Consider the following 10,930-nt stretch of genomic DNA (forward strand, 5'->3'; position numbering starts at 1 on the left):
TACACGTTATCTTGAGGTTATCTTGAGATGATTTCGGGGCTTTTTAGTGTCCCCGCGGCCCGGTCCTCGACCAGGCCTCCACCCCCAGGAAGCAGCCCGTGACAGCTGACTAACACCCAGGTACCTATTTTACTGCTAGGTAACAGGGGCATAGGGTGAAAGAAACACTGCCCATTGTTTCTCGCCGGCACCTGGGATCGAACCCAGGACCACAGGATCACAAGTCCAGCGTGCTGTCCGCTCGGCCGACCGGCTCCGTATATAGGCGTATATAGGCCTCAGGATTATCACCCTTAATAACGTAATGTGAAGTGGGGAGCAGTAATTTTTGTAGCACACATTTCATAACTCCTCCTGGGATCTAATTCTAGCTGGTTAAACAATCGATTTTGGAACGATGCGGGGGATGTTATTTATTAATTTGTATTTGTAGTACGTGGGTGAAGCATTTACAGCGTTGTGGTTCGCAACCCGTCCTCGACTCAAGTCCATTACATTCCAGCGGTCGACCCCACAGACGCATTCATAAATTTTAACATGCTGTTCATTCAAAACGGGAATTTTCTCAAGTATAAATTAATATTATAATATATTGGTATATTGTGTATATATAGGCATAGATTAGGTTAGGTCAGGTGTTTAGGTTCTGTTGGCGATTATTTGTATTTGTAGTACGTGGGTGAAGCATTTATAGCTTTGTGATTCGAACAAAATTCGTCAGTGAAGCACTTGTTCCGGATATGTTCGAACGTCAGCAGTTGTGAGTCAGTGTGTAAACAGCTTTTCATTCATAAACAGGGGGTTTGGTGGGTGCATGGAATCACTTTTGGATCTTTGTTTGGAGGACGGGCTGGTGATTCGAACAAAATTAGTCAGTGAAGCACTTGTTCCGAAAGTGTTCGAACGTCAGCAGTTGTGAGTCGTGTGTAAACTGCTTTTCATTCATAAACAGGGGGTTTGGCGGGTGTATGGAATCACTTTTGGGTCTTTGTTTGGAGGGCAGGCTGAACTAATCATTCGCTGCTTCATCTGTTTATTTATTTTGGATTGAGTTCAGGACATGAAGGTGCAGCGCTCCTGGGGCCAGATTCACGAAAGCACTTACGCAAGCACTTACGAACCTGTACACTTTTCTCAATCTTTGGCGGCTTTGTTTACAATTATTAAACAGTTAACGAGCTCCGAAGCACCAGGAGGCTGTTTATAACAATAACAACAGTTGATTGGCAAGTTTTCATACTTGTAAACTGTTTAATAAATGTAACCAAAACCGTCAAAGATTGAGGAAAGATGTACACGTTCGTAAGTGCTTTCGTGAATCTGGCCCCTGGTCGCGCGCCAGCAAAATGCTCTCTAATGCACCCTTTACACGCATGCCATAGGCTTGCCAACCCTTACTTATGATATATAACAAAATTTCAAAAAAATTTATAATATCTAGATCAGTTGATCAAATTCGGATCAAAAGCTTTCTATTATTTCTTTCGTTTCCGTTTCTAGTGTGATTGATAGAAAATTTAATGTGGATAACTGAAGAAAAATCAAAGTATTTCTGATCCATAATGTTTTATATCAAATTCTCAATTGGGATGATGCCGAAATTATTCATATTAATTATTTTTTTAAGATAATAGGGAAGGGAGTACCACCTCTGGCTGGAAGAAGGGGGACCCATAGCCTCGGAGGAAACCAATTAATTATTTTTATATATAAAAACAAAGTTCATCTTCTATTAGGTAAGATTATTCATCCAGTCGTCATTTTTGCAAATTATTGTTATTGTTTTTTGTTCAGGCCAAGTGACGTCTTTACCAGGTCCAAGGCTTAAGTACAATCATAAAGATGTTACTGTGTTCAACACCAACATTACTGTATTATTTGCAGATATTAAACTGGTATACAACGAAGGAAGGACTCTGCAACATGTACTTGTCGTGGTATTTCCAAAAAAATTCACCATGGAAACACAAGTTTGACAAAAATATACAACGACTTGTGGAGGCTGGTCTTACGCAACACTGGCTCAAGGTGAGACTTATGTTACACTGGCTCAAGGTGAGGCTCATGCAACACTGGCTCAAGGTGAGGCTCATGCAACACTGGCTCAAGGTGAGGCTCATGTTACACTGGCTCAAGGTGAGGCTTATGTTACACTGGCTCAAGGTGAGGCTTATGTTACACTGGCTCAAGGTGAGGCTCATGCAACACTGGCTCAAGGTGAGGCTTATGTTACACTGGCTCAAGGTGAGGCTCATGCAACACTGGCTCATGGTGAGACTTATGTTACACTGGCTCAAGGTGAGGCTCATGCAACACTGGCTCAAGGTGAGGCTTATGTTACACTGGCTCAAGGTGAGGCTCATGCAACACTGGCTCAAGGTGAGGCTTATGTTACACTGGCTCAAGGTGAGGCTCATGCAACACTGGCTCAAGGTGAGGCTTATGTTACACTGGCTCAAGGTGAGGCTCATGCAACACTGGCTCAAGGTGAGGCTTATGTTACACTGGCTCAAGGTGAGGCTCATGCAACACTGGCTCAAGGTGAGGCTTATGTTACACTGGCTCAAGGTGAGGCTCATGCAACACTGGCTCAAGGTGAGGCTTATGTTACACTGGCTCAAGGTGAGGCTCATATTACACTGGCTCAAGGTGAGGCTCATGCAACACTGGCTCAAGGTGAGGCTTATGTTACACTGGTTCAAGGTGAGGCTCATGCAACACTGGCTCAAGGTGAGGCTCATGCAACACTGGCTCAAGGTGAGGCTCATATTACACTGGCTCAAGGTGAGGCTCATGCAACACTGGCTCAAGGTGAGGCTTATGTTACACTGGTTCAAGGTGAGGCTCATGCAACACTGGCTCAAGGTGAGACTTATGTTACACTGGCTCAAGGTGAGGCTCATGCAACACTGGCTCAAGGTGAGGCTTATGTTACACTGGCTCAAGGTGAGGCTCATGCAACACTGGCTCAAGGTGAGGCTCATGCAACACTGGCTCAAGGTGAGGCTTATGTTACACTGGCTCAAGGTGAGGCTCATGCAACACTGGCTCAAGGTGAGGCTTATGTTACACTGGCTCAAGGTGAGGCTCATATTACACTGGCTCAAGGTGAGGCTCATGCAACACTGGCTCAAGGTGAGGCTTATGTTACACTGGTTCAAGGTGAGGCTCATGCAACACTGGCTCAAGGTGAGGCTCATGCAACACTGGCTCAAGGTGAGGCTCATGCAACACTGGCTCAAGGTGAGGCTTATGTTACACTGGCTCAAGGTGAGGCTCATATTACACTGGCTCAAGGTGAGGCTCATGCAACACTGGCTCAAGGTGAGGCTTATGTTACACTGGTTCAAGGTGAGGCTCATGCAACACTGGCTCAAGGTGAGGCTCATGCAACACTGGCTCAAGGTGAGGCTTATGTTACACTGGTTCAAGGTGAGGCTCATGCAACACTGGCTCAAGGTGAGGCTCATGCAACACTGGCTCAAGGTGAGGCTTATGTTACACTGGCTCAAGGTGAGGCTCATGCAACACTGGCTCAAGGTGAGGCTTATGCAACACTGGCTCAAGGTGAGGCTCATGCAACACTGGCTCAAGGTGAGGCTTATGTTACACTGGCTCAAGGTGAGGCTCATATTACACTGGCTCAAGGTGAGGTTTATATTACACTGGCTCAAGGTGAGGCTCATGCATCACTGGCTCAAGGTGAGGCTCATGCAACACTGGCTCAAGGTGAGGCTCAAGCAACACTGGTTCAAGGTGAGGCTCATGCAACACTGGCTCAAGGTGAGGCTCAAGCAACACTGGTTCAAGGTGAGGTTCATGCAACACTGGCTCAAGGTGAAGCTGATGCAACACTGGCTCAAGGTGAGGCTCATGCAACACTGGCTCAAGATGAGGCTCATGCAACACTGGCTCAAGGTGAGGCTCATGCAACACTGGCTCAAGGTGAGGCTCATGCAACACTGGTTCAAGGTGAGGTTCATGCAACACTGGCTCAAGGTGAAGCTGATGCAACACTGGCTCAAGGTGAGGCCTATGCAACTCTGGCTCAAGGTGAGGCTCATGCAACACTGGCTCAAGGTGAGGCTCATGCAACACTGGCTCAAGGTGAGGCTTATGCAACACTGGCTCAAGGTGAGGCTGATACAACACTGGCTCAAGGTGAGGCTCATATTACACTGGCTCAAGGTGAGGCTCATGCAACACTGGCTCAAGGTGAGGCTCATGCAACACTGGCTCAAGGTGAGGCTTATGCAACACTGGCTCAAGATGAGGCTCATGCAACACTGGCTCAAGGTGAGGCTCATGCAACACTGGCTCAAGGTGAGGCTCATGCAACACTGGCTCAAGGTGAGGCTCATGCAACACTGGCTCAAGATGAGGCTCATGCAACACTGGCTCAAGATGAGGCTCATGCAACACTGGCTCAAGGTGAGGCTCATGCAACACTGGCTCAAGGTGAGGCTCATGCAACACTGGCTCAAGGTGAGGCTCATGCAACACTGGCTCAAGGTGAGGCTCATGCAACACTGGCTCAAGGTGAGGCTTATGTTACACTGGTTCAAGGTGAGGCTCATGCAACACTGGCTCAAGGTGAGGCTCATGCAACACTGGTTCAAGGTGAGGCTTATGCAACACTGGTTCAAGATGAAGCTCATGCAACAATATCCAGACCTGGGGTGGATCGCATGTGTATCCGGACGATACCAGACAGTAAACAATACTCTTCTACCTCATGGAGACACCTCGGATGGGACTCCTGGTTCGATCTTGACGACGAGCAGACGTCTGGACACCACCTCCGCCTGGGACCTTGCTGATCGCGTTCTGTTTCGCGATTTTGGATTTGATACTGCTGTTTGGCATCCCTATTCAACGGTCCGGTTTGTACAACGCCTGGCGTACATATCTTCTTGGGTCACAGGATTGTTGATGGATTTATTTTTTTCTTCGCGTTTTCTGGCTGGTTCACCCAGCGGGGTGACGGTGTCCGGCGTCGGCTGGGCCGAGAGGTGCCGGGAGTTCTTTTGCGTCTTTGTTGGGAGTCGAGTATATAGTTTTGCTACCCAGTGCTCTCTGTGTGGGGTGGGATTGATGCTTATCCCCTGTGGGACCCCTGGAGCTCCCCAATCATCTGTCATTCGTCTTCGCCATTAACTCTTCACGGGTACGCCGGGGTGCATCCGATCCCACGATCGTCGTCGCCCCTTAATCAACACCAACCAACCATCTCAAATATACAAGCTGCTTAATTTGCTTCCATTTTATATCCGAGGACTTGAATGGTGGTGTCAACTGCACATGTGTATTAATTTTAAGACATGGTTTAAAGTGATATAATTTATTCTCATGCAATGAACCCGAGAGGAGAGAGTGGACGGACACACCGACGCCAGACTCCCTTACCCACAAGTAAACAAAACTCCTCTGCCTCGGGGAGACACCTCGGATGAACAAGCTCTTTAATTTTCAGCCGTGATTTTCAAATTAATTTTAATCAAGCCATAATTTTCAATTTTTTTTTTTATTTTTAACATCTGTGGACCTTAATGGTGGTGTAAACAACACATAAATGTATATAAATATTAAGACACGTGGTTTAAAAGAGATAAAAGTGTGCCTTGTCATATAGAAACTGTGAGAGGAGAGTGTGGTCACACCGATGCCCAAGGGCCAGATTCATGAAAGCACTTAAGCAAGCACTTACGAACGTGTACATCTTTCCTCAATGTTTGACGGCTTTCGTTACATTTATTAAACAGTTTACAAGCATGAAAACTTCCCATCCAACTGTTGTTATTGTTATAAACAGCCTCCTGGTGCTTCGGAGCTCATTAACTGTTTAATAATTGGAAACAAAGCGGCCAATGATTGAGAAAAGATGTACTGGTTCGTAAGTGTTTGCCTAAGTGCTTTCGTGAATCTGACCACAGACTCCCTGACACACAAGTAAACATAACTACACCTCTACATGGTACGACCACTTCATGGTCGTACACGCTTAAGTTTAGCGGTTTTACAACCGTAGACATTTGGTTAGTGTAAACAACAAATAGAACTGATATAAGTGCCCTGGAAACACAAACCGAAACTGTCTCTATTTTCCGCTTGTTAAAACTTGTAATAAAGTTGTTACATCTTGGCTTAACGTGTTTAAGACGTATTAGAACGTTGTTACAACTTGCTATATTGGGTGTTTTAACTTGTTAGGAGGTGTTAAAACTTGTTCGAACGTTGTACCAACGTCGTAGTTTCGGTGTGTGTTTGCTGGGTGTTCACACACTGTTTAACAATGATAGGTGCTTGAAAGATAACGGTTGTGAGTGGAATGTTACAACACCACTTAAACAGTGGCTATCTTCTTGAGGTTATCTTGAGATGATTTCGAGGCTTTTAGTGTCCCCGCGGCCCGGTCCTCGACCAGGCCTCCACCCCCAGGAAGTAGCCCGTGACAGCTGACTAATACCCAGGTACCTAATTTACTGCTAGGTAACAGGGGCATAGGGTGAAAGAAACTCTGCCCATTGTTTCTCGCCGGCGCCTGGGATCGAACCCAGGACCGCAGGATTACAAGTCCAGCGTGCTGTCCGCTCGGCCGACCGGCTGCCCGACCGTGGCAGTGAGCAGTGCTACACGCTCTCTGGCCAAATAAGAGGTTTAAGTTTTAGCATAATAAGGCAGAGCTCCAGGAAGATAGTATAAGGCTACAAGATGATCTAGACAAACTGAATGAATGGTCCAACAAATGGCTACTACAGTTCAACCCGAGGAAATGTAAGGTAATGAAACCAGTGTAACTGTATTTTCCCACTAAGGGAGGTGGGTGGTGTAGTAACAATAAAAATTGGATCCAATATCATTTGTGCCATTAACCCTATTAATTACAGGTGCGGTTATACCATGAGCTTACGAGCTCACGTCAGTATGTAAATTACTTGCCACTAATAAAATATATTAGCTAGGTTAAGCAATATTTAACAAATAATTGATATCTTGCACTTTTTTTAGATATTTTTTTTTTTTTTGAGATATATACAAGAGTTGTTACATTCTTGTAGAGCCACTAGTACGCGTAGCGTTTCGGGCAAGTCCTTAATCCTATGGTCCCTGGAATACGATCCCCTGCCGCGAAGAATCGTTTTTTCATCCAAGTACACATTTTACTGTTGCGTTAAACAGAGGCTACAGTTAAGGAATTGCGCCCAGTAAATCCTCCCCGGCCAGGATACGAACCCATGACATAGCGCTCGCGGAACGCCAGGCGAGTGTCTTACCACTACACCACGGAGACTGTGAACTTAAAGACTTGAACTTGCTTAAAGACAAATGAAAGTATACTTTTGCAACAGATAAACTCATTGCAATAAAGAATTAAATAATCTTACCATTGTTTATAATATAACATATATGTGGATACCAAATCAAAAGCATAGGCTAAAATAATTTGTAACTATCAGTGTAGCTGCATTAAACATTCTTGTTTATTTTCCTTTTTTATTGATATATAAAAAAAATATATAAAAAAAGTACAAAAAACAGTGAACAAAAGCAAATCAACATATAAAAGCAAACCATCGGGCTTATACATAAAGCAAACACCATGAAACAGACATAATATACAAGAGGTCACAGGAAAACACACAGGACACAAGCAGAGAAACCCACAAACAGCATGGGTCACAGAATGCAAAAATTACAACAAATGTACAGAAATCCAACCACCCCCCTCGTAGGGGGGCCTCGTAGCCTGGTGGATAGCGCGCAGGACTCGTAATTCTGTGGCGCGGGTTCGATTCCCGCACGAGGCGGAAACAAATGGGCAAAGTTTCTTTCACCCTGAATGCCCCTGTTACCTAGCAGTAAATAGGTACCTGGGAGTTAGTCAGCTGTCACGGGCTGCTTCCTGGGGTGTGTGTGTGTGTGTGTGTGTGGTGTGGAAAAAAGAAAAAAAAGTAGTTAGTAAACAGTTGATTGACAGTTGAGAGGCGTGCCGAAAGAGCAAAGCTCAACCCCCGTAAAAACACAACTAGTAAACACAACACACAACCCATGCGACAAACACATGGAACAGCAACATACACAACCACACCACCCCAAATCGCCTGCCATACCAACACACGGGGCACGTGCTAATACAGGAAAGATAAAACACCAAACACCCACAACCACAACACAAACACCCACACAGAACAAAGGCAAAGCGTAAAACAAATCGCAAATACTACAAAACAGGCCATGCAGGAGACAAAAACAAATACCGACACCACACACACACGCACAGACAAGAACAGCCATCTGTGCACGCAGGCACCGGGGGAACAACACGCACAATACAGACAAGCCAACCACACGTATCACTCACACTTCTCCGGGTACTCCCGAGCCAGAAAAAGTCAGCAGTAAGCATCGCAAACAAGTTGGGCCGTTTCAGGAATCGGACGTCCAGTAGTCGCAGTAGGCCGAGGCATCAAATCCGGCACGCCAATGATGAAACACCGCGCCCGCGGAACCCAGATGGTAGAAGGACACCATGGAACAGGACGCACTCGGTCATCAGACTCAACACAGAGTTCTACCAGATTTGTCGACCACCTCTCCAAACGGGAGGACGATTTTCCTCCTAGGAATCCGGTCACAGGGCCGCACCTCAGGAAGCACACCAGGCTGCACAGTGGGCCTCACATTGGGCCGTGCACTGTGTTCTATGCCGGGCAGCGCACCGAGCCCCGCAGAAGGTGACACCGCAGGCGCCCCAGTGTCCCAACCAATCGGAATAGGAGCAGGGTCCCCCCGACGCACATCCTGTGACAACACCACTACGAGGTCGCGGTCACCAGGGGCAACCGCCCACTGAGGAGAGCCACCAGCAGGGGGCACAGTGTCCAACACAGAAGGCACCACAGGAGGCATCACATCGTCGCCCACAGCATCATCATCCATGGCATCACGCTCCTCTGCCCACGTCCAGCGAGGTGCCACATCCCGAGCCGAACGATGGCACTTAAAAATAGGCCGTTGATCGTCGGAACTGTCACTCCCTGCAAGCGGCGCCCCAGAAGAACCAGCGGCAGGCGGCCTCAAAGCCGGGGCAGCACGATCACGCAGAACAACAGCTTCAACGATGCGGGGCAAAAAGCCACTACCATTCAATGAGACCAGATTCGGAGAAGGAAGAGACACAGCAGGCGGAAGGGTAGACCCCAGCACACGTGAGGCATCCAGCGAGGGCAACGGACCCGGCAGAGGAGAAGAGGCATGCGTCAACGAGAAAACTACCAGAGGCGACGAGGCAGAGGGCGTGGGCGGAGTCACACACCACCGCCCCGACAGCCCCGGGAAGCACATGTTCTTCAGCAGGAGATGCAGGCGTCACCCCTACAGTACCACCCAAAGTCACCCCGGAAGCAATCAGATGCGGATGCACCTCCGCAACCACCGAACGGCGAAGGTCCGAAGCAGGGGCCCCTAGGTCCCTCGAGCTCACCGGTGGGGCAGACAGATCAAGTCCAGACGGAGCGACAGCCAGAACCGCCGCAGGAACCACACCAGGCACCTGCACAGAGCGAGGATCCGCCGGGGAAACCCCACACACAGACAAGCAGGGAAAGTCAGCCCCCCGGAAAACTGAAGGGGCCTCAGCATGAGGAGCGTCACAACCGGCTGCTACGTGGCCCTCAGCACCACACCGGAAACACGTGCGGGTTTGACCTTGACAAAAGATCCGCGTAGAGAGCCCACGAAACGAAACCCCGGGACGGAATAGGGCTCGTGATCCACATGACGAGTGTGCGTGTACCCAGACCAACCCGTTCTCGCAAATTTAATAAGTCAATATTGACTTATTAAATATGTGCATAGGTGACATACTTAACATAATAGATACCCTTAAAAAGATTCATAGAAAACACCGACCTTACCTAACCTTGTTAGTATCTTAAAATAAGCATCTTATTGCTTCGTAATTACAATTATTACCTAACCTATAATAGGTATAGGTTAAGTAATAATTGTAATTACGAAGCAATAAGATGCTTATCTTAAGATACTAACAAGGTTAGGTAAGGTCGGTGTTTTCTATGAATCTTTTTATTGGTATCTATTATGTTTAGTATATCACCTAAGCACGTAGTTAATAAGTCAATATTGACTTTACGAATTTGCGAGAACGGGTTGACCCAGACGGACCCCCTTCAGCCGGCCCGCACTCAAAACGTTGAACTGGTGCTTCACCACAGCACCAAACTGCGTAAAGAATGACATGAGTTCTGCCTCAGGAAAGGTCACCAGCATGCCGTGAACACTCACAAACGACAAGAGCCCCCAGGGATCCGAGATCTCCACAGACACAGCCGGAAGAGGAAGCAAGCAGCCATCCCAGCGATCCACAAACTCCTGGTAAACATGTGACGTGGCAAACGACACCGCAACACGGGTAGGCGATAACTTCTCGAGTCCCAGGAGCTCGGAGACGTCGACACGGAGCACGTCCAGGAGAGCCCACAATGGGCCAGTCCACAGCAGCAGAAAAATCCAGGCAGACAGAATCCACCCGGCTAACACGGTTACCACCAGCCGCTTCCATACCATCAGGCAGAGCCCCAACTAGCGAGCGCTCCACACCTCCCACAGCAAACCACCACTCAGCAACGGCAGACGACGACTGACAGCTTAAGCTGACGTCTGCACCCTCTGGCGGCGCAGCCAGGAATCATCATTTATTTTCGAAGTGGTCAAGTGGTGATTTCATCCGACAAGTAAATGAAAGCAGCACCATTCCTGTTGGATCAATTTGAAACCGAGCTAACTAGGTACAGAATAGGTACAGTCCATTACCCCACAAAGTAAACAACAGTATCCAGGCTAGTGGATATAACTACTATCATTGTAGACAGCTAAGTTGTTGTTATATTAGTAGTTAGATCTTTACTTT

The 10,930-nt window shown here is 47.4% G+C and overlaps 1 protein-coding gene across 1 annotated transcript; it reads left to right on the forward strand.

Moving 5' to 3' along the window:
• The first annotated feature begins 9,360 nt into the window (after window positions 1-9,360).
• On the forward strand, window positions 9,361-9,729 carry LOC138356199 (acidic proline-rich protein PRP33-like). Its single transcript, XM_069311929.1, has one exon. The coding sequence runs from the start codon at window positions 9,361-9,363 to the stop codon at window positions 9,727-9,729; it is 369 nt and encodes a 122-aa protein (XP_069168030.1).
• Window positions 9,730-10,930: the final 1,201 nt, after the last annotated feature.

The sequence above is a fragment of the Procambarus clarkii genome, chromosome 71, assembly GCF_040958095.1.
Source record: "Procambarus clarkii isolate CNS0578487 chromosome 71, FALCON_Pclarkii_2.0, whole genome shotgun sequence".
Taxonomy (NCBI): Eukaryota; Metazoa; Arthropoda; class Malacostraca; order Decapoda; family Cambaridae; genus Procambarus; species Procambarus clarkii.